This window comes from Oryza brachyantha, chromosome 1 (assembly GCF_000231095.2).
Source record: "Oryza brachyantha chromosome 1, ObraRS2, whole genome shotgun sequence".
NCBI lineage: Eukaryota > Viridiplantae > Streptophyta > Magnoliopsida > Poales > Poaceae > Oryza > Oryza brachyantha.
The window spans coordinates 5,908,850-5,935,270 of record NC_023163.2 but is presented as its reverse complement, the minus strand read 5'-3'; the positions used below and the strand labels follow the sequence as shown (position 1 = coordinate 5,935,270).

General features: G+C 36.5%; 3 protein-coding genes across 3 annotated transcripts; 2 read left to right on the top strand and 1 right to left on the bottom strand.

Moving 5' to 3' along the window:
* The first annotated feature begins 8,408 nt into the window (after positions 1-8,408).
* LOC102705773 (isoflavone reductase homolog IRL-like) lies at positions 8,409-12,433 on the top strand. The gene is made up of 5 exons (XM_040519877.1): positions 8,409-8,630; positions 8,728-8,871; positions 11,243-11,486; positions 11,568-11,771; positions 11,923-12,433. Exons 1-5 carry the CDS (start codon positions 8,409-8,411, stop codon positions 12,090-12,092), a joined length of 984 nt encoding a protein of 327 aa, XP_040375811.1. The 3' UTR covers positions 12,093-12,433.
* A 4,270-nt stretch (positions 12,434-16,703) lies between these two features.
* On the top strand, positions 16,704-19,794 carry LOC102709685 (probable 2-carboxy-D-arabinitol-1-phosphatase). The gene is made up of 7 exons (XM_006643908.3): positions 16,704-16,931; positions 17,509-17,720; positions 18,316-18,435; positions 18,525-18,624; positions 18,712-18,851; positions 18,936-19,015; positions 19,162-19,794. The coding sequence occupies exons 1-7, from the start codon at positions 16,811-16,813 to the stop codon at positions 19,286-19,288; spliced, it is 900 nt and encodes a 299-aa protein (XP_006643971.1). The 5' UTR covers positions 16,704-16,810; the 3' UTR covers positions 19,289-19,794.
* Positions 19,795-21,370: 1,576 nt separating this feature from the next.
* Positions 21,371-22,258, bottom strand: LOC102709406 (CASP-like protein 1C1-1). Its single transcript, XM_040520082.1, has 3 exons — positions 22,098-22,258; positions 21,845-21,953; positions 21,371-21,757 (listed from the first exon to the last, which is right to left on the bottom strand). Exons 1-3 carry the CDS (start codon positions 22,256-22,258, stop codon positions 21,539-21,541), a joined length of 489 nt encoding a protein of 162 aa, XP_040376016.1. The 3' UTR covers positions 21,371-21,538.
* Between the last annotated feature and the right edge of the window lie 4,163 nt (positions 22,259-26,421).

Genomic DNA, 26,421 nt, shown 5'->3' with positions numbered 1-26,421 from the left:
TATTCTCCATGTCCCAAAATAACGATATTTTTATAATTTGAATTTATTTACATAGGAGATGTAAAAGGTTAGTTGTGGCACATAACTACCCATATTACCGTTGTTATGCACATAACCCCAATAATTGCAATGGGCCCTACAACCCACACACTATAATAGTATAATGTGGGTATTTTTGATCTTGCATCCTAATCTTTAATCCTTCGAAAAAGCTACATGGTGCTATATTCTGGAAGAGAGGAAGTATTTACTACTGCCTCCATCCCATATTAAATTATTAACTACTCCCATCTCATATTAAGTTTATTTTTTAGTTTTTAGATACAATATTTTGACTCTTAGTCTTATTTGAAATATTTTTGCGATTAATATTTTTATTGTTACTAGATGGTAAAGATATGAATAGTACTTTATGTGTGACTAATTTTTTTAAGTTTTTACATAAATTTGTGAAATAATAAGAATGATCGAAACATTGGACATAGAAATCGAAAAATAAAGTCATTATAGAACGGAGATAGTAATTAGCAATCAACAGTATAGATCACTACACTCAAATCAGCTAGGACATCAACACTCTAGATGAGTTTAGTTGGAATCAACGTGACTAGCTCGTTCTTGATCTTTGAAATGTTGCTGATATGTGGATGTGAATGTTGTTCTCAGTCTTATTACGTGGGGGCTTGGATGAGGGTTAGTGCAATGATGTGTGGATGTGAATCTCGGGGGTTGCTGCAAGGATTTGCAAGGATCGTCTTGAACCCATGCCTCAAGTCTGCCTATGTTTTTCTGGCCACCCACGAATCAATCATTTGAAAAAAACTGAATTCTTCAATCGATTTTGTGGGACATTGGATTGAAATTAATAGGTAACAAAGAAAACCAAACAAATTAGCATGTGGTCAACAAATACAAGCACGTATCTTGAAGCAAATCTAAAAGAAAAAACCAATTAATAGATTAAAAATTTTCAAGCTATTGGCAAACCAGCTGTTTTTTTGCTTGTGGCAGATATCAGTGCAGGGTAACAACCTGCACTGACGAGCCTTTCTCGTCGCTGCCAGAACTATAGTTCCAGTTGGAAAACCGAGACTGATGGCAACACTCTGTCGTAGTCATTAGTGAATGCATAATACTCCATACGTCTCTAAATATTTAACGCCGTTGACCTTTTATACACGTTTAACCATTTGTCCTATTCAAAAAATTTACATAATTATTAATTATTTTTATATCATTTTATGTATTATAAAAATATTTTTATGCATATATAGTTTTACATATTTAACAAAAAAATTGAATAAGACGAGTAATCAAACACGTATAAAAAAGTTAACGGTGGGACAGAGATAGTACAAAATATCTTTCCTTCTTGAAAAGAAAGAAAAAAAAAACGTCGGCTAGCAAATACAACAGGACTGTGTAGGGCAGAGGATAATAATGTCCTTATTTTCCTAGTTCTAAGCTAGAATGAGAATAATGCCAAGAGTGAGTAAATTCTACACGCAGAGGAAGGCATCTCGGTCGTGCATTGTTTGGTCTGCTCAAATTATTTTGCTCATTTTTGATGTGTCACCATGGATTCATCGTCCTAGATATATACTACTTAATTGCAGGGGCTGTTGAAAACAGAGAAGACACGTAATATTCTAGAATTCAAGAGACTAATAATTCTATCTAAGTGACCACTAAGAAGGTAATAATATAATTGTGTTAGTCAGCAAGAGCGGTGGTTGGCGATGTAAACTGCCAAAGTAAAAGTATAGGAACAAAAGAAATATTTATTTTAGCACGGAGAAAATAACGCTCAACAACTCCACATTTCAGTGTCTTATCAGCTCATCTATATATGATCTCTGGATTATGTGTTGACATACTTAGGAGAAAGAAAATCCGTCAATGCCATTAGTACAACGACAATATTAAAAATATTGTTATTTAATTATACATCGCTATACATAATATCTGGCCTTAGAAAAAGGGTCGACGACGTACGTATTTATCGCGTAAACACGAGAGGGTGTTGTTGAATTATAGTGCTTACTACTATACTACTTTTCCCTCAACAACTTAATTATAACCTTCTAGATAGGTTAATTAACAGGAGCTAGCATGTGAAACTAAAACACTAGAACCAATGTTTTTGAGGTAAATGAAAATATCTTAACAACATTTCTCCAGTCTTGCCTTTAATTAGTCATAGAAACCTCAAGACTTTCGTGTCGAATTACCGGTACACTACACATGTTTGTGAAACTCGATCGAGAAACTGAGATGGTGGTTTGAAGTGTTGTTTTTTATGCACAATGAAACTATCTAACATTTGTTCTTTGATTGTCATTATGCCAAATTTATATGAGGATGTGTTTTTATATCATTAGGGTTAAAAGCACCATTTAGTTTTGACGATTTAGGAGGGAACTGGCTGAGTGGAAAGAGCGTGGAGATTAAAAATTTGATGTTAATGGAAGCATCTGTAATTTGCTGGACTCTTTAGCTAAGCAGGAATGAGGTGGTTTTTGACAAATCCCTTCCAAAAGCATATTTGCAGGTTCTTTTCAGAGTGACGTATTTACTGCGGTGGTGGGCAATCCTATAAAAGCATGAAGAGAACAAAGAAATTATCTCTATTGCGTGTTAGAAGGTGGAGATTTTGGCTATGCAAGTGTTTGGACACTCCAAAATTATCTCTATTTGCAGGTTCTTTTCAGAGTGACGTATTTACTGCGGTGGTGGGCAATCCTACAAAAGCATGAAGAGAACAAAGAAATTATCTCTATTGCGTGTTAGAAGGTGGAGATTTTGGCTATGCAAGTGTTTGGATACTTTGGCTGGAGATTTAGCAATAGAATTGAGTAATGCTTTACTCTAGTGATCCTCGTTGTTTCTCTCTTGCTTGATGGACTTTTAGCTTTATGTATGGACCAAAATTATGCGTGTTAGGAATCCATAAACTTTGTAATAGGTGGCTGTAGCTTCTTTGAAGTCAAGGCTGGATTCTTTTATCCATTATCTAAAAAAATATACCATATAGATTGACTATATGCCCCAATGCAACTATAAATAAATACACACACGTACTCCCTTCATTTAAAAATAACTTTATTTTTCACTCATCACACCTAATAATACAAAGTTAAAAAACTAAATTATCATCCACTTTATAAAATTCCAATATAATTATCCCTTATTTTATCTATTTCTAATGTATTTATTTATTTCTTTTACAAAGTTAAATACAATGATTACTCTAAAATTGAACTTATTTTGGTATAAAATAGAATGACTAAAATAATTTTATTTTAGGATAGATGTAGTATCATGGGTCAGAACTCAGAGAGACTTGAAGCTGGATACAGTGTTATTTTCACCGTACAACTATCTAGAAATGGAAGAAACTAAATAAACAGTTTTGCCAGAAATCTATCTTATGATGTTTTTTATATAATTATATAAGTATATAACATTAACTAATCATATATAAGTTGCATTTGTAACTTACGTGCTAGTTAAACTTTAATCACTATAGTTTATACATACTGCATTCACATTCGTATGATTTTACAAGAAAATTACAATAAAAAACCACTAGAATGATATAAACTAGGCACTTCGGGTGATTGAGCCGAACGGCATAATTATAAACAGAAAAATAATTTAGGATAAACCTTCTGTATACATATTCTTGGGATCTGAAAGACAGGTCTAGAAAATAAACCTCGATGCATGTAAAACCCAAAAATCAACTCTAAGTTTAAGGTTAAAAATTTAAATTTTGGCTTATAAGCATGAACAAAAACGATGAGGATAGCGACACACAGGGGCATTTAACTTTGCCACTCTTAAAAAATAGACGATAACAGATTTACCACCATCTGTGTATGACACGTGGGATCTCACATATATGTCTAATGAAAAATTTATTATGACCAAATATAAGAGTTGAAAAAAAAAGTTAATTATTCTAATATGAAAGGCGACTAATAATTAATTAAACTACCGGCCGTCCGGTCAAGTTGGGTGACATGCATGCGCGACGAAACGGCAGCAGCAGCAGCAGCAGGCGCCTCCGGTCGTTTCCGGGCGTAGACCGTTTTGTAGACACGACGGACGGGCAGGCCGCTGATCTCTATGACCATCGACCATGCATGCTTATGCAATTTGACGTACGCATCCCTTGTTTTCATCTGCCGCATTATTGCATGCTACTCCTTTCCCAACAAAAATTTAATTTCTGAGTTTGAGCATTTGAACGTCCGTTCTATTTAAAAATTTATTATAATTTTTTTTAAATTAGTCAAACGTAAAATAGTATTTATGTTTTATCATGCAATAGCAATAGAAATATTAATTATATATATATATATTTTTAAACAAGACGGATAGTTAAACATTCTATTAAAAAAACTGATTTATTTTATGACGGAGGCGGTGGCATGTGCTCTCTAGATCGAGATATATAGAGACCGGACCGGACGAATGCATGCACACGTACCCCCCTCCCCCTTTTTTCTTTGAAATCATGCACACGTACTACCTAGCTAATTACTAATAAGTAATATGGAATATAATATAAGTCATAAGCTGCTAGGTACGAGAGATGGCTAAATACTAATCCCTCCGTTCCTAAACGTTTGACGCCGTTGATTTTTTTATACATGTTTGACCATTCGTCTTATTTAATTTTTTTAAATATGTAAAGCTATATATATAATAAAAGTATACTTAACAATAAATAAAATGATAAAAGAAATTAGTAATTTTAAATTTTTTTAAATAAGACGAATAATCAAACGTGTATAAAAAAGTTAACGGCGTCGAACATTTAGTGATAGAGGTAGTATATCATATTAGCTGTGGATTTTTCTCCCAAGACTTTGCGTGCATGTGCTAGAGGCAGCAAGGAGCGATTAATTTGGAACTCGATCGGCAGCAATTAGCTCGTTCGTCGAAACGTCGTTGGAGTAGTAATTTCCTGGCACATGTACGTTGCCCAGCTAGCTGCGTTTGCAGACGGCCATGCGTCTTAATTTAATTACATGGTGAATATAAATGGACTATATGTACGTACGGATTATACATATATTCTTGCATAAGACGGAATCTAATTAACCGTGTTGACCCAATGGCTGGCATGCATGGTCGATCCTGTGGTCTTTCAGTTAAAATCCTATGGTGTTCTAGAATGCATGCATGTTTTGTTTCTTTCATCTCGCAGAAACCATCAAGAGCTTTATATATATGTCTCTATATATATTAAATTATATAACGTCGTCAGTTGATGTGTTATTAATTGGGTGTGTATATGTAAGACCGGAATCCAGTACATGCTAATACAGTATACTGTGTTCGCATTTTCCATGTTTTTGGATCTGCCAGCTTCGAGCTATTCTACGACCGTACAGAAAAAAAATCACATTTAGTACAGCTTCACTAGCTACTTGCAAGTTGCAAATAATTCTGAGTACCACTCTCTACGCACCGAAATATAGGAAGGATTCTAAGTATTCTATTACTTACAACATTTTCATATGTAAAAGTGATCTTAACTATTAATTAAAAAGTAATGATATCAATATAATAAAATAAATGCGCTCATCTACTTTTCCAGCTAAGGATAAATGAAACGTAATAAGGTTCCATCTAACATTAGTTCTCATTTCGCATGTGCAAATTCTCTAGTTTTACTTGAACAATAGAAAATCTATACATGTAAATACAAGACATGGGAGGACATGAAAAACCAACCAGCCTTAAGAGGCCAATAGAGCCAGAGGGGTAGTTAGAAGTCAAACAAGATAATCCGATCGAGTTGATATTAGAGAGGCATGTCAATGCTAGCTAGCCACTGACTAGTGACAACTATGACAATATAGTTATAGACTAGGCTAGATTTCTTCCTTACTGATGTAAGATAGATATAAATACAATATTGGGTTTCTACCTATAGGAGTACGATTATTACCCATCGTTAAAGGATTCAAACCAGTCTAAAGGTCATTATAAGATCGATCTTCTCATTGCTAACGTCTCATATATACCTACCATCAATTGAAATCTCTACGCCCTCAAATATTGTAACCGGATCTTTATACGACAATAGTCATATATCTCCACACGCACATTTAAATCAACTATCTACGTGTGAAATTAAAGAAATTCAGACCGCAAAACGTTTAGTAATTGACATCCACAATATATTGGATTTTTATGTCATTTGTTATTATGTGCGAGTCGTCTTTTATAAAGATAAGAGTGTACATCTTATTTGGTCTTGCATGTGTAGGGGTTGCTGTTACATATATATAGCTCGATCTAGCTAGCTATCTAACGCATGCGTGCAGGACGCTTAATTTGCCCAGCTACGTACTGTACAGAACTACAGATGTGTTAATTTGTCGACGACCATATTAATTAATTACACGGTGAATGTACTATATGTACGGATATTTCGATGTGATATATATGCATATATTCTTGTATAAGACGTACGGAATCTAATTAACTGTGTGGACCCAATGGCATGGTCTTGTGGACTTCCAGTAACATCCTATATGGTGTTCTAGAATGCATGTTTTATTTGGTTCATCTCGCAGAACCTAACAACAAGAGCATCATATAATATATGTCTTTATATTAAACTATATAACATTATTATCAGTTGATGAGTTATTAGTTGGTGTGTGTATATATAAGACCGGAATCCAGTGACCCAGTAAATGTTAATATAGTACTATGTTCGCGTTTTTCATGTTTGGATGTGCCAGCTTCGAGCTATTCTACGACAACGCACAGAAAAAAAAAATCACATCCAGTACAGCTTCACTACTTACAACTAATTTTGAGTACCGCTCTCTACCGAAATGTCGAAAGTATTCTACTAATTACAATTTTTTCATCGGTAAAAGTGTCTTAACTATTAATTGAAAAATAATGTTAACTGCTGATTTAAGGATTCTATTTTGTAGAGAAAATTATGCTACTACCAATATGTACGGTAGTATATGATCCATTAAATTAGAAAAAAAAGACAGTAACAAATTGCTTATACATATAGAATATTAATTGTAAAAACGTTAGTTTTTTCTATTGGTAAATAAACATTATCACTATTATAAAATAAATGCACTCATCTAAATTTTCAGCTGAGTATAAATGAAACGTAATAAGGTCTTATCTCACATTAATTCTCATTTCACATACACAAATTAACTAGGCTCCCATAGTTTTGTTTTTTGGAAGAAAAAAATGAATAGGACTTATTTGCGAATAAACGATAATTTATCGGTAAAACTTTTGTATACAGGACTATAGTGTTTGACAAGCATGAAAATAAACTCTAAAATTAAGCTCCAAAAATTTAAATTTTGGCTTAAAAGTAGTTGCAAATGCAAAATAATAAGAGCTCTCCTCTCTTCATCCCATAATACAAGACAAACATTTTATTCCCTATCCATCAACTTTTATACTATTTTATTCTCTACTTACTGCCTTATGTAATACTTAGTTTATCCCCTACTTTACCAACCTTTGTACTACTAACTATTACATTTTATAACATAACCTGTATTTTTGCTACTAGCTTAATTCTTTTAGAAAAAGATATAAACCCTTAAGGATGTGTTTGGTTCTAGGGATGGGATGGGTGGGATGGGTTGGACCCAGGAGAGAAATATTTCTCCCAGATCCAGGTCCAACCCATCCCATCAAAACGGTGATACGGATCCGTCCCAGGACGACCACGACACACAGAGGGGTGTTCATTTTATTTATTAAATTTATTTAAAATATATTACTGGTATAAATATACATTCAATTGCTTTAGGTTATTTATATATTAATCATAATATTTAATATTTTATTTTGGATATGAGAGGTAACCTTTATCCCATCTCATCCCTTCAACCAAACAAAAAATAGTTTCAACCCATCCCATCTCATCCCTTCCGCCAAACAGAAAACAGAGTCTAACCTATTCATCCAACCAAATAGAAAAATAAAACCAACCCATCCTACAATCCAGGGATGAAGCCAACCCAACCCACCTCATCCACGAACCAAACGCTAGAGATTTGCAAAAATGGGCCTCCAAACATGTGGTGTTTTTAAATTTGACACTCGGAGTGTATGACATGTCAGTCCATCTGTGTCTATGAAAATAAAATGTGGTCCTAATGACAAATCTACGAAACACCGCGATAATTTTATGGAGACCCCACGAAGGCAGACTGGAGAGAAAAAAAAGATATAAACCCTTTCATCGCAGTGGCATCACCTAGCTGCTACTAGCTCAGCTATATATAGGCCACAAAGGAGGCGCATCCACTCACACCATGCGCACGCTGTGTTCTAGCGAACTAAGACCACCTCGACACACTGCCTATCCGACGTCGACGACGTCTACGACGATGACGATGACGAAGACGACGAGCGGCGGCAGTAAAATCCTGGTGATCGGCGGCACGGGGACCATCGGGCGGCACATCGTCGCGGCGAGCCTCGAGGCCGGCCACCCGACGCTCGTGCTCGTGCGCCGCTCGCCGGCGCCCGCCGCCGCCGCCGCCGGCGTCGACCCCGACAAGGCCAAGCTCCTGGCGTCTCTCGAGGCCAGCGGAGCCACCCTTGTCTACGTAATACGAACGATGCATATATAATTTCGTAGATGTTAATGATGGAGGCATCATTTGATTAATTTGTATATATGCATGCGTGCGTGCCTGCGAGCAGGGCGACATGAACGACCACGAGAGCTTGGTGGCGGCGATCAAGCGGGCGGACGTCGTGATCTCCGCCGTCGGCCACCGTGGGACGGTGGAGCTCGACGGCCAGCTTAAGGTCGTCGACGCCATAAAGGAAGCCGGAAATATTAAGGTATATATACGTATATAAATTAATAAATTCTAACGATGACAATATGATCGACATATTATCGATCTCAGTGCTTTGGACTCGTGCGGAATATCAAAAGTTCAAAACACCATTCCCACTTGGGTGCTTGGCGTCTTAAGTAGGCATATCCGTGATCGTTTGGCACATCGAGCGAAAAAACCAAATAATATATTTATAAATAAAAAAATTTCGAATAGAACTTTTATATTTATGCTCTTAGCGATAGAAAACCAAGACTAAAAAATAAACTGCGATAAAAATATCCAAGAATCTGCTCTAAATTTAATATTAAAAATTTTAAAATTTTGACTTATTAGTATAAGATAAACCGAAAAGTGGAGCTACAAATCTGGATAATTACTTGTTCTTTACACGAACTAGAGAACTACTGCCTCTGTTTTTTTATTATAAGAGTACATATAGATTCACTAATAAATATAAATATGATCAAAACATTTAATTGTATATGATGGATGAAGTATTTTCTTAAGGAAATCGGAGAAGTACCGTGCCTACAAATATTATGCACAAGCATATGGGTACTTCATTTCAGTAAGAAGGGAGAGATTTAGTATGTGATATAATCGAAAAGAGGTACGGTATCAGTTTTTCTAAAATGCGTTAGTGAACATATTCATGTATATTTAAGTGTGGCGGTGTGTTACATGCAATAATTTGTGCATACCACTATATAATCGGCTATAAAGATATATGCAATATATTTGTGCATACCAATATATATATATATATATATATATATATATATATATATATATATATATATATATATATATATATATATATATATATATATAACCGGCTTTCTATTCTTCTAGGCATCAATAGTCAGTTATTTGGGTCGATATTTTTGACCAAAATAATCATTTATTTTGAGACTAAGGTAGCGAGTAATACTTTCTAGCTAGCTCTTTTTGTCTAGATTCATATGAATGCTAATAAATCTAGACATATATATATATATATATAAATTATATACATTTATTAATTGATGAATTTAGACAAGACTGAAAAGTCTTATAATATGAAACGGAAACAATATTATATAAGCAATATATCGCGATTAGCCGATTACACGAAAAGTACGTACGAGGATATCCATCAATTAATTAATGGGAATAGATCGGCCAGGTCATACGACAAATTAATTAACCAGAGTCGACGTCGTTGTTGAGATCGAATTGTACTGTATTTTGATGTGAACGGTTTGAATATATACGCCATCTTAGCATCCCCAATTAATGGGTTGCTTGCTACTAATTTAATAACTCCAGATAGAATGGGTTTTTCAAGAATTTGACCCTTTCAATTCACCGCCTTGAATTACCGCAACATATATTGCGGTCCGCTTGAATTTTAATCTGTCACATGGCTGAATTACTTCTCTCTCCCCGTCGTCGAAAAGCGTGTTTGACGGTTAATTACTACCCAAACCTTGTTTTCTTTCAGAGTAGATTCCACATAACTATATATTCTTTAATCAAACTATTGTAAAACACAAATTTAAAAATGCATGTGTATCAGAAAATTACAGATTTAACACCAACTTTTTTTACAAAACTATATACTTAAAGACATCATATATATTCAACATCAAGTTGATCACATGACTAATTAAAACTTCGTTATCTTAAGAAACAATAATGCTATGTATGTAAACTCTTCTAATAAGTTCAACGGTATATCTATATATAGTTTTTATGTAAAATCTTAAATTTATAATTTTATGATAAATTTTATGCTAATTATATCGTTTTATAATACATATCTTTAAAACAGTAGTTTTGTAAATTTGCTTTTTTTTAAAAAAATAATGTTGGTTAGTTTATTTATTTAAAGAATGAGGGACTATATTAGAACACACGATAAATAGAACATATAAACCTTTACGCCTCTATCCCAAAATGCTCTATGAATATGGTTCTTTCATATTCATATTATAAAAACTACTGCATGCATATGTATTTTAACAGACAACACCATTAACTTTTTTTAATATGTTTGACCATTCGTCTTATTAAAAACATATGCAAATATGTAAAAAAATATTATAAAAATAATAAATTTGACGGTAAATCTAACCGCAACAATAGAAATGATAATCATATAAATTTTTAAACAAGAAAAATAGTTAAACATACGTAAAAAAGTTAACGACGACAATAAAAAACCCAGAGGTAGAGTATATTTCAAGATGGAGTAGATACCATCAACACGTAGCATGAGGTAGGTACCAATTAATTAATCTAAGATCACCGTATTAAATAGTAATTACAAAAAAATAGAAGGAACAAAAAATTTAATGGAGAGTACGCATACAAACACATGCATGCAGAGATTCGTGCCGTCGGAGTACGGGTGCGACGTGGAGCAGGCGGAGGCGGCGACCCTGGAGCCGGCGAGGAGCATCATCGCCGCCAAGGTCCGCGTCCGCGAGGCCGTCAGGGCCGCCGCCATCCCCCACACCTTCATCTGCAGCTACTGGGCCCACGGCTTCATGCTCCCCCGCCTCGGCGACCCCCTCGTCGACCGCCCTCCGGCCACCGCCGCCGTCGTCTACGGCGACGACACCCAGCGAGGCAACTAACCCATTACGTGCCATTTTCGTAATCCTCGATCTCAAATTTAATTAATTAACAAACCAGTTTTCGATTTTGCAGCCATTTTCGTGGACGAGAAGGACATGAGCGCGGTGGCGATAAGGGCCGTGGACGACGAGCGGGCGCTGAACAAGATCCTGTACGTGCGGCCGGCGGCGAACAAGCTGTCGCTGGGCCAGCTCGTCCGCCTCTGGGAGAAGAAGTCCGGCAGCACCCTCGAGAAACTCTACGTCTCCGACCAGCAGCTGGCCAAGAAAGTGCAAGGTGATTAAACTGTATAACTAACCTAATTAATATGCTAGCTAGCTTTTCATCATCATCATCATCTAGCCAGCCGGCCGGCCATGGCCAAGCTGCTGATATATATTGCGTGCATCGATCGATCGTGTGGCGTTTGTGTCGTCGTCGATCGCAGAGTCTCCGTTCCCGGTGAACTTCCAGCTGGCGATGGTGCACTCGACGCTGGTGGCCGGCGTGTGCGAGCAGGCCATCAACCCGGCCGTCGGGGCGGAGGCGACGGAGCTCTACCCGGACATGGACTTCCTCACCGTCGACGACTACCTCGACGGCCTCCTCTCAATCTAGATCGATCCATCCATCCATCCATGATCCATCCTTCGTTCATGCAGGCCCACTTCTATATACACGCGTGTCGTAGTACATATATATGTACTTAATTTCTTTCGTGCGTCCACGTCATTTAATTAATTAAGCCAGTAAGCCTCACGGACTGCTGTTAATTTGCCATGCATGGACCAAACATGAGCTAGCACACGGGAAACAATTTATAGCACACGATCGACTTCGATCAGTGTAATGTAATCCGTTACTGTTTTATTATCGGAATGTGTCTACAGTTTCAATCATCACTTTCATATTTGGATGATGATATACAGAGGTTTGTCCCCAAAGAGACAAAATATTTGCTCCCATATTTGCTTTTATGTTCGTCATCCTTTAAGTAGGCGTGGAAAATAAAAATGTTTTCTATATGGGTCCTATTAATCCATCATTATCATTTCAGACCCATAAGATAGGGAGAGTTAGCTAATAAATAACTTTATATATACCTACCATATTTTACTACCTTTAATTTTTTTATGTGATACTGTTATCTTTATTATATTTTTTCATATTTTACTATCTTTAATTTTTTTATGTGATACTGTTATCTTTATTATATTTTTTCGTATGAATCCGAGGACACCAATACGCACAACATATGCGAAATAAAAAAGAGAGAGAGAGGAACGAAGGGACTGTTTGTAGGGCAGAAGTAGTATTTTTCGCTTATGCTCTTTTTGCTTGGATGATTGAGGATTGATACAGCCGAATCTCCTGTGGTGTCGTGGATTGTGTCCCGTGTGGTTGGTCATTGCCCATACAAACTGAGGTCGATCCGGGTGACATCACGTCGATCGGTCCCACACATACATTAGGACAACGACTGATCAATGTCACGGCCGGTAGTACAGTACTGGCTGCAACAAGATGTTTCTCTCATGTGGCAATGCTTGTTGTCATGGCTAGATAAATTTATTTTGGAAAGATATTTTACTAAGAATAATTCTTCAAAAACTTTGTACTATAACAAAGTATTTAGTCTATATCTGTTTTAACTAGTGTTGCAATACCAACTTTGTACATCAGTACATATCGAACAGACAGGAACGTGTAGGCCCCGTTTAGTTGAGGAAAAGAAAATTTTTAGATGTCACGTCGGACATTTGATTGGATGTCGAAAAGAGGTTTTGGACACGAATGAAAAAATGAATTTTATAGCTCGCCTGGAAACCATGAGACGAATTTTTTGAGCCTAATTAATCTATCATTAGCACATGTGGGTTACTATAGTACTAATGGTTAAGCATGTACTAATTATGCTCAAAAGATTCGTTTCACGATTTTCCCTCTGACTGCATAATTAGTTTTTATTTTGGACATTTCTCTCGGTGGCAATGCTTGTTTTCATGGCTAGAGAAATTTATTTTGGAAAGACATCTTATTAAGAATAATAATTCTTCAAAAACTTTGTACTATAATAAAGTATTTAGTCTATATCTGTTTTAGTGTAGCCAAACCAACTTTGTACACGTCGAGAAGACAGGGACAGGTACTCACCTAGTAATAGAAATTATCAGACAAAATCATACATACAGGCAATGACTTCAATGAAAAAGAAGTGTGTGTATATACCTATTAGTACTTATATTATAAGGTATACGTATCATGCAGCTTGAGGTAACTTGTACCAATGATTTCTTATTTTCTACACCTTTAATAAAGTTATTTAAATGTTAGAAAAAGTTAGAGGAGATATGGTTTGAGAAGAGCAGGGATAGACATAGATCGGCCTACACATAACTACTACATCCGTCTTCTAAATATTTGACGCCGTTGATTTTTTTAATACATGTTTGATCATTCGTCTTATTCAAAAAATTTACATAATTACTAATTATTTTTATTATTTTATTTATTATTAAGTATACTTTTACGCATATATATAACTTTATATATTTTTAAAAAAATAAATAAGACAAATGATCAAACGCGTATAAAAAAGTTAACGGTGTTAAACATTTAAGGATGAAGGGAGTATATATTTTTTTAAGCTAGAGTCAATCCTAAATTATGTGTGGCCTAACCGACCGCCGTTTATTAAGGGGGGGGGGGTTGATGATGATCGTCGTGCAGATTAGCGAGGGCAGATGCGTTGCTTTGTGCTCTGACTAATCGGGTCTCTTTTATTCCGTTTGTGCGGCATTTGACGGTGCAAGCAACGAATCGCATTGACGGCTGAACCTGACGTCCATTTTGTCGCTGTGTGGTTCGAATAGTGGAGATGGGGAGGGATAAACGGCCAGTACTAATGGAGGCCCATGAGAGCCTTCTCCTTTCGGATGGCCAGCCCAAGCCGCCTCTTATCTCGGACGCAGCCCATGTGACTCGAACGGCCCACTTCGAGCCTCCAGCCCATCTCCGGCGTCATGGTCTCCTTCCTTCCTTCCCCGACGTGGTGAAGCACCGAACCCTGTCCATCTACCAATCTCTTTCAATCTCGAATTGTATAGAGTTTTGAGCCAAAATCTTTAAGAATTAAATATGGCTATGAAATAACCCATAGGCCTTTCGTTCATTCTCGTCCCTATCTATGGCTAGTTGGTCCACTCCTCGTTCCCCATCTATTCTCCCCTTCTGTTACTATTATCTGAGCAAATCAGCGGAAATGTGCATATATGGGCAATCACAAGGATTTTTGTTCAGTTGGGGAAGTAGCATGTTTGTGTTGTGCGTGGCATTTGCGTTAGGAAAAAAAAGCGGACCAACGGTTGCCAGAGACCTTAATGGCTTGGTTGTGCTTAAAAGACCATATCTGCAATCAAACCGGTAAAAAAAACGCTTAACACGACGGTTTTTAGTAAACTGGTGTTGGTTATTATAATCAACTGGTTTTCTAATTTATCCTATTATAATACGACACTGTGAATTTATTGTGTTACCGTATTACAATATATTTTTCTCATTTTCTTATATGTTTCTTCTATATTTCTTATTGTTTTATATTGTTTCACACATTATTGTAATTTTAATGCTTTTTCTACCTTCATTTTTTAAATTTTATGAACAAAACGTGCTAATGGGCTTCGCTAGCCCACATGCTACATTCGGTCTGTGGCAACACGGCAAACCCCGTAGCCTCCTCGGCCATTACATCAGCACGTGGGCCCTGCTAGCCCAGTCATTAACTTATTATGGCATGTTTAAAAATAGAGCTATGAACTTTTATCTAATTTACGTCAGTAACAAAAACTTTGTTTTATAACGATCTTATCTAATTTACGTCAGTAACAAAAACTTTGTTTTATAACGATATGTGTAAAAGTATAGACAAGTATGATTTCTTCATTAATAAATAAAATATTTTTATTACACTATTTTCTTTGTGTCCATCCTTATGCAACAAGATTTTTTAATAAATACTATAAATCGATTCTAATCCATTGTCATGCATAATAATGATTTTTTCCTCTCATTGCCCTTTCTTTTTTCTCTCCGTCATCGAATTTATTTGTGGGACATTCTGTAGAGTTCAGTTAATAAAGCTCGAACTTTTCTGGCGTTGTTGTCAGAACATAAAGCTCCTGTAATTCATGGGGAACTGCATAGGGAGAAAAAAAAATAGTAGAAAACAAAGGCAAATTCTTTAGAGCAAGTTCAATAGTATAGTCAACTACTGGCTCTAATTTATCTATAGTCAATCTAATAGTCAACTCATACATACAATAGTTATCTATAAAACATTAATGCATGGTCTCATATGTCATACACACATTTTGTCTTGTAGTCCGTATGCAGCTGGTCACCTCCATTCTCTCTCCTCTTATCTATTTAAAATATGTTTATAGTTGGCTTATAGCCTGCTATTATACCTGCTCTCTTCTTGGATATCATACACCTGTGGCTTGTGCTCAAATTCCGTGAAGACATTTTTTGGTTTTTCTGTTCTGATAGTATATGCTACTGCGAAATTCCTAGGCAGCAGAAATATCTTCGTTTAGTTTGTGGCTGCAATGGAAGAAGTGCAACATGTTCACAAATCACGCGCTCCCACGTAATTGTGAAGTCCTCGAGGGACCAAGTTCGGCCTCACATCCTTCACAAAAATGTCAGATAAAATGAAGGATTCACATTTATGTCAAGCGATTTCAGATTTACGCTGAAGTTTCAAACAAGTTTTGTACGCAAAAATATAGTATTTTCATCAGGGACTCATCGGTTGATCAAATATGAAAAATATACCAAATAACGTATTAGCGGAAAAATTGATTTATGATCAAATTCTTATATTTACTTTTTAATTGCTTAAAAATGATAAAAATACCTTTAAAATTAGAGCATTTTTCTCATCTTTGAGCAGGTGACATGAGGTATTACTATTTTATAGGTAAAATTTAATACATTCTAGTATTTAATAGTATTGACTTATATAGAAAATAGTAGTGCTGCGTCTAAGAATGAGAGAAATGTTCTTAAAATTAAATTTTAGCATCGACGTATGGGTTTTAAACCAAAGGATAGCCCTAGATCAAGAAGGACCGGGGTGTCCATTTTGAGCTAAGATTTCGAAACGAGTTTAGGAGGAAATCTGCAGATTTTTGCATTATTCTCCTGATCATTTTGTTAAAAAGGTAAATTCAAACTTATCCAAAAAAGAAATCGCTGGATATTTGTGTGCTGCCCCGAGGAACCAACTTAGCCGTGTCTAGAGCAGACGAGCTCACACACGAGGAAGCCAAGAAATGGGCTCCGCTTCACTGGCGACGCAGCCTTCGCCGGCGGCGCTCCTCTCGTCCCTGCCCGCCCGCGGCCGCCGCCGTCTCCGCCTCTGCTCGGCTCCACGCGACTCTCGCAACCGCACCGGTATCCCATTGGTCCTTCCGTTTGCCTTGTTCTTGTGTGTTCGTTATTTTTTATAATTTATCGTTTCCAATTCACGTATGTGTGGGATAATTCGTTGCAGTGAAAATTGACTCGTTTTCCTTTGATAAAGTAGAAACCTTGGAATTAAAATCATGGTTAGCAAGGGATCTGAAGCCTCTGAATTTACATGGTCCAACATTCTGTATCATGAGCATTTCCCTGAAGCCTCTGAATAGCAGCAGATAGCTCTAGGAATTTCTTGTCAAAAGGAGTAGTTTTTCCATGGCTTTTAGTCATTTTGTGTGGTAGGCTGAAGCCTCTGAAATGGACCAGCATTCTGTGTCATGAACATTTCCCTGAAGTGTCTCAACGGAAACCGAGCATTCCTAGACATTTTGAGTAGGGTTTTTTCTCAGGTTTCAATAAAACAGGAGTAGTTTTTTCATGGATTGTAGTCATTTTTATTTTTGTTTAAACAGTAGGATGAAGCCACTGTACATATACTTGATAACATTCTGAATTTGAACCGTCTGTTTTGTGCTGATAGGTGTTGCTCTGAATGTTTATACTGCTGTAGGAAAACTCAGGGTTACCATCAAAGCAGCCCAAAGTGGCGTGAACAATGTATCCGTAGAAACCCTTCCTGACAGTGAAGCATCCGTGACCGGTGCTGCTTACGGCTTCAGAGGAGCAACAACATCACTTACGAATGAGATCTTAACTTCATCGAAGAAGATTACTCTTGTGAGGCATGGTTTGAGCACTTGGAATGCAGAAAGCCGTGTTCAGGTTGGTATTTTACCTTTCAATCAGAGGATTCACTGTAACTTCTGCTCATTGCTTTCCGGTGATTAATGTTTTGGTGAAGTACTGAAGTGCACACAGTACACTATTTTTATATGTGATTCCTTTGTTTAAAGTCATGGTGTTCTTCGTTAGACTGCATGAACGATTAATCGTTTTAACTATCTGTTTTAGATACCTGTTGGTGTGCTAATAAGAGGGTTAAGGACTTCAGGTCTTTATGTTGTTAATCTGCCTAATTCTGCTATTTTTCCCAACTCACAATACATAGGATATGCTAACATCTAGTGACTGAAGAAAAAAAATTGAGATGTTTATAGGCCCTGGCCCTGCTTGGCTGCCATTTTTATGGTGGCTCTGCTGCTGAGGCTAGTAGCTTCAGCAGCCGATAAAAATGGCAGCCGAACAGGCCCATAGTTGTGCAACTGCATAGAGGGACTGCACAATGTTTCAAAAAGAACATAAAATTGCCGCAACAAAGAGAAATAATATTTGCTACTTTTATATTTAATTCATGAAATTTCCTCAATAATCACGATGCAGTTGTTGATGTGTTAATGAACCAGTTTCTTTTGTGCAGGGAAGCTCAAATCTGTCTGTGTTAACAGAAACTGGCGCCAAGCAGGCGGAGAAATGTCGTGATGCCCTTGCGAATATGAAATTTGACGTTTGTTTCTCTAGTCCTATCTCACGGGCAAAGGTTCTAATTCAATAATTCTTATATGGATCGATGTTCTGTGCCTAAAATATAAGACATAAATGCTTGACTACGATGTTCATCCTATGCAGTCAACCGCAGAAATTATATGGAAAGGGAAGGAGGAGCCTCTTGTTTTTCTTGATTCCTTAAAAGAGGCTCACCTATTCTTTTTAGAGGGCATGACCAATGGTATGTCGTTGCTTGTGCAAACCTTTCTTGTCTCTTCACTCTCACTGTCCATTTACGCAAAGTGACCTGGTAAATACCTGGAGGCAGCGGATGCTAAGAAGGAATATCCAGAGCTGTACACCAGATGGAGGGAGGATCCTTCAAATTTCAAAGTCAATGGCATATACCCAGTTCGGAAGCTATGGGGAACAGCAAGAGAAGCTTGGAAGGAAATCTTGCTTACTCCAGTATGAGCCTTTTGATCTTTCAAATTCTTTCTTTTGGGTATCTTGGATGTTTATTCATTCTGTTCTCCACATTTTCTGTGGCAGGGAGAAAACATGCTGGTTGTTACTCACAAATCTATTCTGCGGGCACTCCTCTGCACCGCGCTAGGTCTTCCTCCCGAAAGGCAAGATGGACAGTCTTATGCACACATGGACTTAACAAAATTCATTCAAGCATGACAACAACTTGCTTCATAATACTACCAACTTCCAAAATTGCAAACATTTCATTTTCATTTTCTTTTGCTGACATAGCAATCGAACCATGCAGGTTTCGTTCTATTGATGTAAACAACGGTGGCATGTGCGTCTTCACTGTGAACAAGCGAGGAGAGGCTATGCTTCAAGCCCTTAACATGACAGCACACATGTACAGTGACCATACCTATCAATTTTAGTTCTCTCTCCTTTTGGGGGGTGTGTCTGCATTTCTAGACTGTATATTAGCACACAAACTTCATTTTTGAAATAGCATGGATAGGTTACACAAAATGACCCTCTCAGATATAGATGTGGATGTGCGTATAAACTGAGTTTTCTAAGGATTAACCAAAGTGATGCACTGAAAACAGAAAATTTTTAACCAGTCTAAGCAAGCTATGATTATCATATAACATGCTTGCTCAAGTATAAAAAGAGACTCATTTCCAGATTCCATACATGTTTTTGGAAATGGAAATCGTTGGTCAGATTTTTCTCAGAAATTTTGAAAACAGAAACGGATTAGATATTTTTCTCGGAAACGGATACGGTAATTACATTATCCATCGGGAATCGGAATCAGTTAGTAACTTTCTGAAAATTTTCTTAGAATTTTGGCAGGCCATATATTGTAAATCAACAATAGCAGTCCAAATAGCCCAGCCCATTTCAGCAAGTTAACTTAAGTCCTTAACTAGTCAAGATATATATACAAACACTTTACTTTGAACTTATATGATGTACACTTTACTTTGTAATATGATATGTGAACTTTGTAATGATCTATGACACATGGACTTTAATTTGTATTAATATATGAAATGTGAACTTTACTTGGTATTGAGATAGTCATTGACAAAGCGATCAATGAACTTAGTTGTAATATTTATGATATAAAGTGGTATTGTTGCTAAAATTTGGAATTTTTGATCTATTGTTTTAGGAAAAAAAAAATGTACCTCAGTTTTAGGGTTTTTATAATGCGATAAATTTTCATTACCATATTCACTCTGATTTGAATTCAACCCGTTTTCGTATTCGATATATTCAATTTCATTTTTGTATTTGTGGTTTTTTTTTATTTCGATTCCAATTCCAAAAAAGATATGTATACGGAAATGACATGTGTTTTCCATCCGTTCCCATGCCATTTTCATCCCTAATCACATCTTCATTTTACGTAGGTGCATATTTTCTGGATTTTACCCCATGACCTGAGAATGAATATGACAACCAATTGCACCCTTAAGTGAAAGGAAGAACAATGCTGAATGACCATGATTACAACCAAATTCACCCTTAATTTAAAAAAGATGAACAGAAATTGTTAAATGACCAGCCATCTGGGAGAAGCAGAGCTTCTAAATGGCTGTCATTTATTAAACCAAGAGAGGACAAGAGGGGTTTTGTCTGTATCCCCTCTCCCAGAGTTGACAAGAGATTTATTTACTAACAATATACGCCATCCTTAACCGACTGAGATTGTCACGTGTGACCATGTCATCTTAATAACTGGTCGAAGGAAATTTGGACCTTAATCAAAATTGTCGATAACATAAACAACTGGTGGTGTCAAACGTACGTCCTATAGAATTTTATACTTTGCATGACATACTAGATTAATTAAGAAGCTATGACACAAACTTACAGCAATTGTTCACTTTACATAATAGCAACTGTTGCGATCATACATACCAAGGTCGCTAGCTGGCTGTATACACAAACTATGTGCTTTCACACAGTTGATCATCACTATTATAAAAAAAGCCTATACAAGATTTACGCAAAGAAACCAGAAAAGGAGAATTTTTTTTCCTCCCGTCCTCGAAGAGGTATGTACATATTTTCTACCTATGATTCTTACAAGAGCAATTCTACAGTCCAACAAAAAGTACCTTAAGGTACCGGTGCATCGTGATACCAAATCGTTTCTGATCGTTAGATCTAACAATGAACATCCTATTTAGCTAGATCCAATGAAGAGAAATGATTTGGTACCTCGAGATACTTTTTGTTAGACCGAAACAAATTTCTTCTTATAATCTTATTCGCCGTCATGGCATGTTCACCCTTCGGCTATATACCTACCTCTCCAATGATAGAAGAAAACCTCTTTAAAAAAGTTGCAAATCCCACTTACAAGTACTCTCTCTGGTTTTAAATATTTAACACTATTACATTTAAACACATGTGTGAACATTCGACTTATTAAAAAATATATAATTACTAATTATTTTATTATGATTTTTTTTACAATATGTACTTTAAGCATAACTTATATTTTTTCTTGTACTTTTACACAATTTTTTAATTAAGACGGACTGTCAGAACATGCTAAAAAGTTAGCGGCGTCAGAGATTAGAAACCGGAGAGAGTAATTAATCTTACTGCAAACCGGCCGGGATGAGAGCTCTACTCTAAAAAGCTAGCGGTGGCTGCTGCATGCTTCATGGAAACATAGGGAGCGTGTAGATGGAGTACATGAGCAAGAGGTAGTAGAGGACGATGGCAACGGAGCCAGCGACGAGGGCCGACCTGACGCGGTCGCAGAAGACCGGCACCTGCTCGCAGATCGCCATCCAGCCGGCGTGGCTGTTCCCGTGCTTCCCCAGCTCCGCTATGGCGCCCGCCGCCGCCACGGCGCCGGTGAGCACCATGCCCAGCACCTGCATGAGATGCAGCTCTCACATACAGTGGATCGATCAGTTTTCATCGGAGTTACGTATGCCATGATCGAAGCGAGCTTCACCTACCACGTCAGCCATGAGCAGCAGCCTGGCGGCGAGCTTGCTCGCCGCCGTCGGCACGAGGAGGACGACGACGCTGCAGGCGCTCGCGGCGGCGTTGGCGGCGACGAAGAACCTGCATGGCATCGATCGATCGCGCACGCAGTGCTTAATCAAATTCTGTACGTCATGATCTCAACAGCAGCTGCGATATATTCTGCAAATTAAACGAAATGTATGGCCGGTGATCATCGCCGGCGCAGCCACCGCGCTAGCTTACACGAGCGACGGCGTGTAGCCGAACTTGGCCTGCACCTCCATGTTGAAGATGGTGACCGTTTCGTGGCTCATCGCCATGAGCACCGCCGCGACGGCCGCGGCGCCGGCGGCCGCCACCCTGAGCACGACGGCGACTATCCACCGCGCCTTGTCCGAGAACATTTTCGTGGATCGATCGAGTGGTTGTGTTTACAAATTTTGACGAGGCGGGCGATCGATGACACGCGCGCGCGCGGCAAATATGTATTTGAAACTATAAGAAATGCTTGAGGATATGATAATGCTAAGAGTACATGTAGTGGTTGAATTGGAGATGTAATGAATGATCGAAGTAAACTCACATGGGCACCTTAGTTTATATATCATGCATGCATGTCTGGTTTAATTTTTTTTTTAAAAGAAGTCGATGGGACTGGCTTAAAAATTGTACAACATGCATGAAGTTTATTATTAGATTTGAATTATTCAATTCCATTGTCCATGCTTTAGTTTGCATTATTAGGAAGGCTCTATTCGGCACACGTTCATATCCATATATTGAAATTTTTTATTGTATTAGAAGTAGAAACAAAATGATCCAACCATATACTTCCACCATATTTAGGAAAAAATCCAATTAATAATAAAATAATTGATAATTGTATGAGTTTTTTTTAATAAGATGAATGGTCAAACATGTAACAAAAGTTAATGCCATAATATATTAAAATACGAAGAGAGTATTATTTATTTTTGTGACGTGAGAAATTTATTTATATAAACATAGATTTAATATATTTCTAAATTGTATATCTACTTCAACACTTTCTCTTAATATTTTTCTTTTTAATTCATATTTAAAATGTTTCAGATTTTATTTTTCATAAACTCTTTTTTTCCATATGTTATTTTTAATCCAAAATTCAGATATACATGGCCATGAGCGCCGTGCAGCGCCGGCGGCCGCCGCCCTGAGTGCACGACGGCCGGCGACGATCCACCGATCGATCGAGCCTTGTTCCGAGAACATTTTTGTGGTGTTAATATGTTGGTGTGTGTGGGGTTGTGTTTGCAACTTACAGTACAAGATGACCACGTACGCAACGAGGAGTGTGAAGGCGGCAATATGTATTTGGGAACAAAGATAATGTTAAGGCGGCAATATGTAACTGGAACTTGGTTTCAAAAAAATAAATAAAAAATATGTAACTGGAACTTGGTTTCAAAAAAATAAATAAAAAAAATGTAACTGGAACGGTCATTCGGCCAAATCGGCATTCCGATTTCCGACCGTGGTTTTGCCACTGTCAGGATAGACTTGAGGTGATTTTTTTTTCCCACGATCATTTGGGTCATAAAGTTTCGATTAAGTTCAACTGAAATTCGTTTGCTCGAATGCTCTAAATGGCCGGGTTTTAATTATAATCTTGTTCCAGGTAAAAAAAAACTACCGTGCATTTAATAAATTCTTACTTACTTCCACCCAAAGAAATGCCCGTCGTGGAGCACAAAGTATCGGCACCATTGTTGATTGCTTGAATCTTTGCATATATAGAACACAAACTTAACGTAACTAAACTTCTATTTAGTACTATTTACCACAGGTTGATATGCATGTGTTTGGAACAACTCAAACTAGCTGCTCCTTCTGAACCCTCAAGGGCTAGCTCTTATACTACAATTATTACAAACAAAATTAAAGAAATGCAACTGGGAGGGTTTGGCTTAGCTTCTTAATAATTATGATGAATAATATTGCTTGCATGATCAAGTCGATGCAGTTAATTTAGAAGATGAGATTAATTAATTGTCAAATCAGCTGGTCTTCCAGCTTCCTCGAGAAGTTTTAGGACACGATGATGCTGTCTTAACTGCTCCATGGCATTTTTTTTTGTTTACATGAATTAAGCCGTGTGACGTGGCATCAGCCCATGTTTTCTTTCCTTAAGTGGCCATCAGCTAATTACGACCATAAAATTTTTAGGGGAATGAGTTTATCTGAAGCTGGTACACAGGTTGTTATTCCTCTTCTTACTTTTTTGTTTTAACAGTTTTGAGAATCAGCTGCACCTAAAAAGGGCCAAGGCCTCAAGTTTTTTACCCTTTGGATTGGCTGCAAAGTGAAAACTATTGTCGGAGATATATAGGTTGATACAAGTAACCCAGAATCAACATAAAAAATGAAGTGAAAAAAATTAAGAAAATCCAGTCTTGATTGAAGTGAAAACTATTGTCGTAGATTTTTTTTTTTCTTCAAGAGAAAACTGAATTGGGGAAGGGAAATGGGGGTGCGATACCCGTAAGTCATGACTGCATTATTGTACGAACCGAGTCGATCTCTAGGAGTGTTTTTTTTTTTATGTATAGTACTCCTATAAGAGTATATATTCCCTTATTTCATTTGTATTTTAATATATGATGTTGTTGATTTTTTTCTAATACATTTAACCAGTCATCTTATTAAAAAAACTTATGTAATTATCATTTATTTTGTTTAATTAGATTTGTTACTGAATATATTTTAATTATAGTTTATATTTTTTTACATTTGCACAAATTTTTTGACAATGATAAAATGTGTGATAAAAAACAATGACAACTTCTATTAAAATACGAAGGGAGTAATTCAGTAGCTTATATGGTATAATATTTAGTTACCTATACATGAGATGATTGTTTGGAAAAAAAGCCAAATGACATTTTACAAATAAAAAATAATATATAAATATATATATATATATATATATATATATATTCTTAGCGATCTAAAAGTCGAGACTGAAAAACTTTGATAAATAACACCAAAATCAACTCCAAATTTATTATTAAAAATTCAAATTTTGAGCATAAGTATAAACGAAAATATGGGATGAAAATATGGGATGATTAGGTTAGGGAATAAAATGCCATCTTGTCGTTTAGCTGGGCAGAAATGGCGCCATTCATTTTAAAATAGGAGAGGAAGTCCAGTTATTTAGTTAATAGAAAGAGAGGAGAACGTCATCGATTCGGATAAGGAGAACAAAACACGTATTTAGCCTCGTAAACCAAGAGACATGACATGAGAGCGATGTGACTATGTGTGATGGAAAAACATTTTAGAACCATTGTTCGTTACAAAAATTTGGTGTCGTGTTCTACGCGGCATGCAACCGGTAAACATCAAGTGAGCACGAGGTTTGGAATGTCGGCCAGCATGTATGATTTAAATTTAAGAGATAGTAAAATTTAAATTTGAAATGTCAACTCTACTTTCGTCTTACAATGATCATCTGCCTTTACACTTCAAAACAAACGAAAAGATAGATAAACTAATTCACTTCAATCCATTCACACCGTCCATTTTTCCTCCTTATTCCTTCGGTATGTGGATAATTACATTATGATTATGTTGATATTTTCCGTGGCATTTTTTTTGGCGATTTACTGATGTACTGTGGAGTTCGTCTAAATAATATTACTCTATTAATATATTACTTGTGTGACACACATGTATAATCATAAATAATAACTTACGAATATAAATGTAATAGTATTAATTATGTGTCATAGAATATATGCTAATAGAATAACCTTTACTCAATTTCTTATCCTAACAAAATAAAATACACCTTATATTGTAAAAAGGAGGAATTAGTTAATTAGTACAAGGACTGAAAAACAATTTTCCCTTTTAACCAAGGGCATCACCGCCATCAGTTTGACGGGTAGGAGCTAACTTCTTGTCTTTTTGCACGAGACATACATTTAGTTTATTTAATAGAAAGACAAGAAAAGCACGTTTGATCATACAGTAAAAACAAAACATATATGGAACGCATGATGTGATTATGCTAAGCTAGGAAGCAACCAAAATACAGTGGTCGCTGTTAAAAATATGGCAATGGCAACTCGGCAAAGGGTGAAAAAACGGAACGCGCCTCGCCGTTGTGTTGTGTGGCGTGACGGTAGATTAGCCCATACGTGTTACCGTGCAAAAATATGCAAACACCAATTTGGATTTAAAAAAACTCATGTAAACTGCGATCAGAAGTTGTCTAAATACACATAAAAACCTAACGTATTGATAAGATAATCTGTGTAAAAAAAATTATCCAAATTTAATGTCACTTGTGAGATAAAAAATGATAATTTTTTACCAAATCGATAGGACCACCTTTTTAAGTTAAAATTACAATTTTTTTACTTCCTACATTCTAAAATAAAAGAGTTTCTAGAATTTAAATTTTGTGTCATAATATAAACATGTTTTCAATGATTTACATAATTCAAATCATTTTAACGATTTTAGAGTCAATAAAATACTTAAAAAGATAATCTAATCAGTTAAAAATTAACTATTAAAG

Coding starts and splice junctions, on each gene's coding strand:
- LOC102709406 (XM_040520082.1), bottom strand. CDS start 22,258: ATGTTCTCGGACAAGGCGCGGTGGATAGTCGCCGTCGTGCTCAGGGTG. Junction 21,954..22,097: donor GGCTACACGCCGTCGCTCGT/GTAAGCTAGCGC, acceptor GATGCCATGCAG/GTTCTTCGTCGCCGCCAACG. Junction 21,758..21,844: donor TGCTGCTCATGGCTGACGTG/GTAGGTGAAGCT, acceptor CATCTCATGCAG/GTGCTGGGCATGGTGCTCAC.
- LOC102705773 (XM_040519877.1), top strand. CDS start 8,409: ATGACGATGACGAAGACGACGAGCGGCGGCAGTAAAATCCTGGTGATC. Junction 8,872..11,242: donor AGGAAGCCGGAAATATTAAG/GTATATATACGT, acceptor ACATGCATGCAG/AGATTCGTGCCGTCGGAGTA. Junction 11,772..11,922: donor GCTGGCCAAGAAAGTGCAAG/GTGATTAAACTG, acceptor CGTCGATCGCAG/AGTCTCCGTTCCCGGTGAAC.
- LOC102709685 (XM_006643908.3), top strand. CDS start 16,811: ATGGGCTCCGCTTCACTGGCGACGCAGCCTTCGCCGGCGGCGCTCCTC. Junction 16,932..17,508: donor CGACTCTCGCAACCGCACCG/GTATCCCATTGG, acceptor ATACTGCTGTAG/GAAAACTCAGGGTTACCATC. Junction 18,625..18,711: donor TTTAGAGGGCATGACCAATG/GTATGTCGTTGC, acceptor ACCTGGAGGCAG/CGGATGCTAAGAAGGAATAT.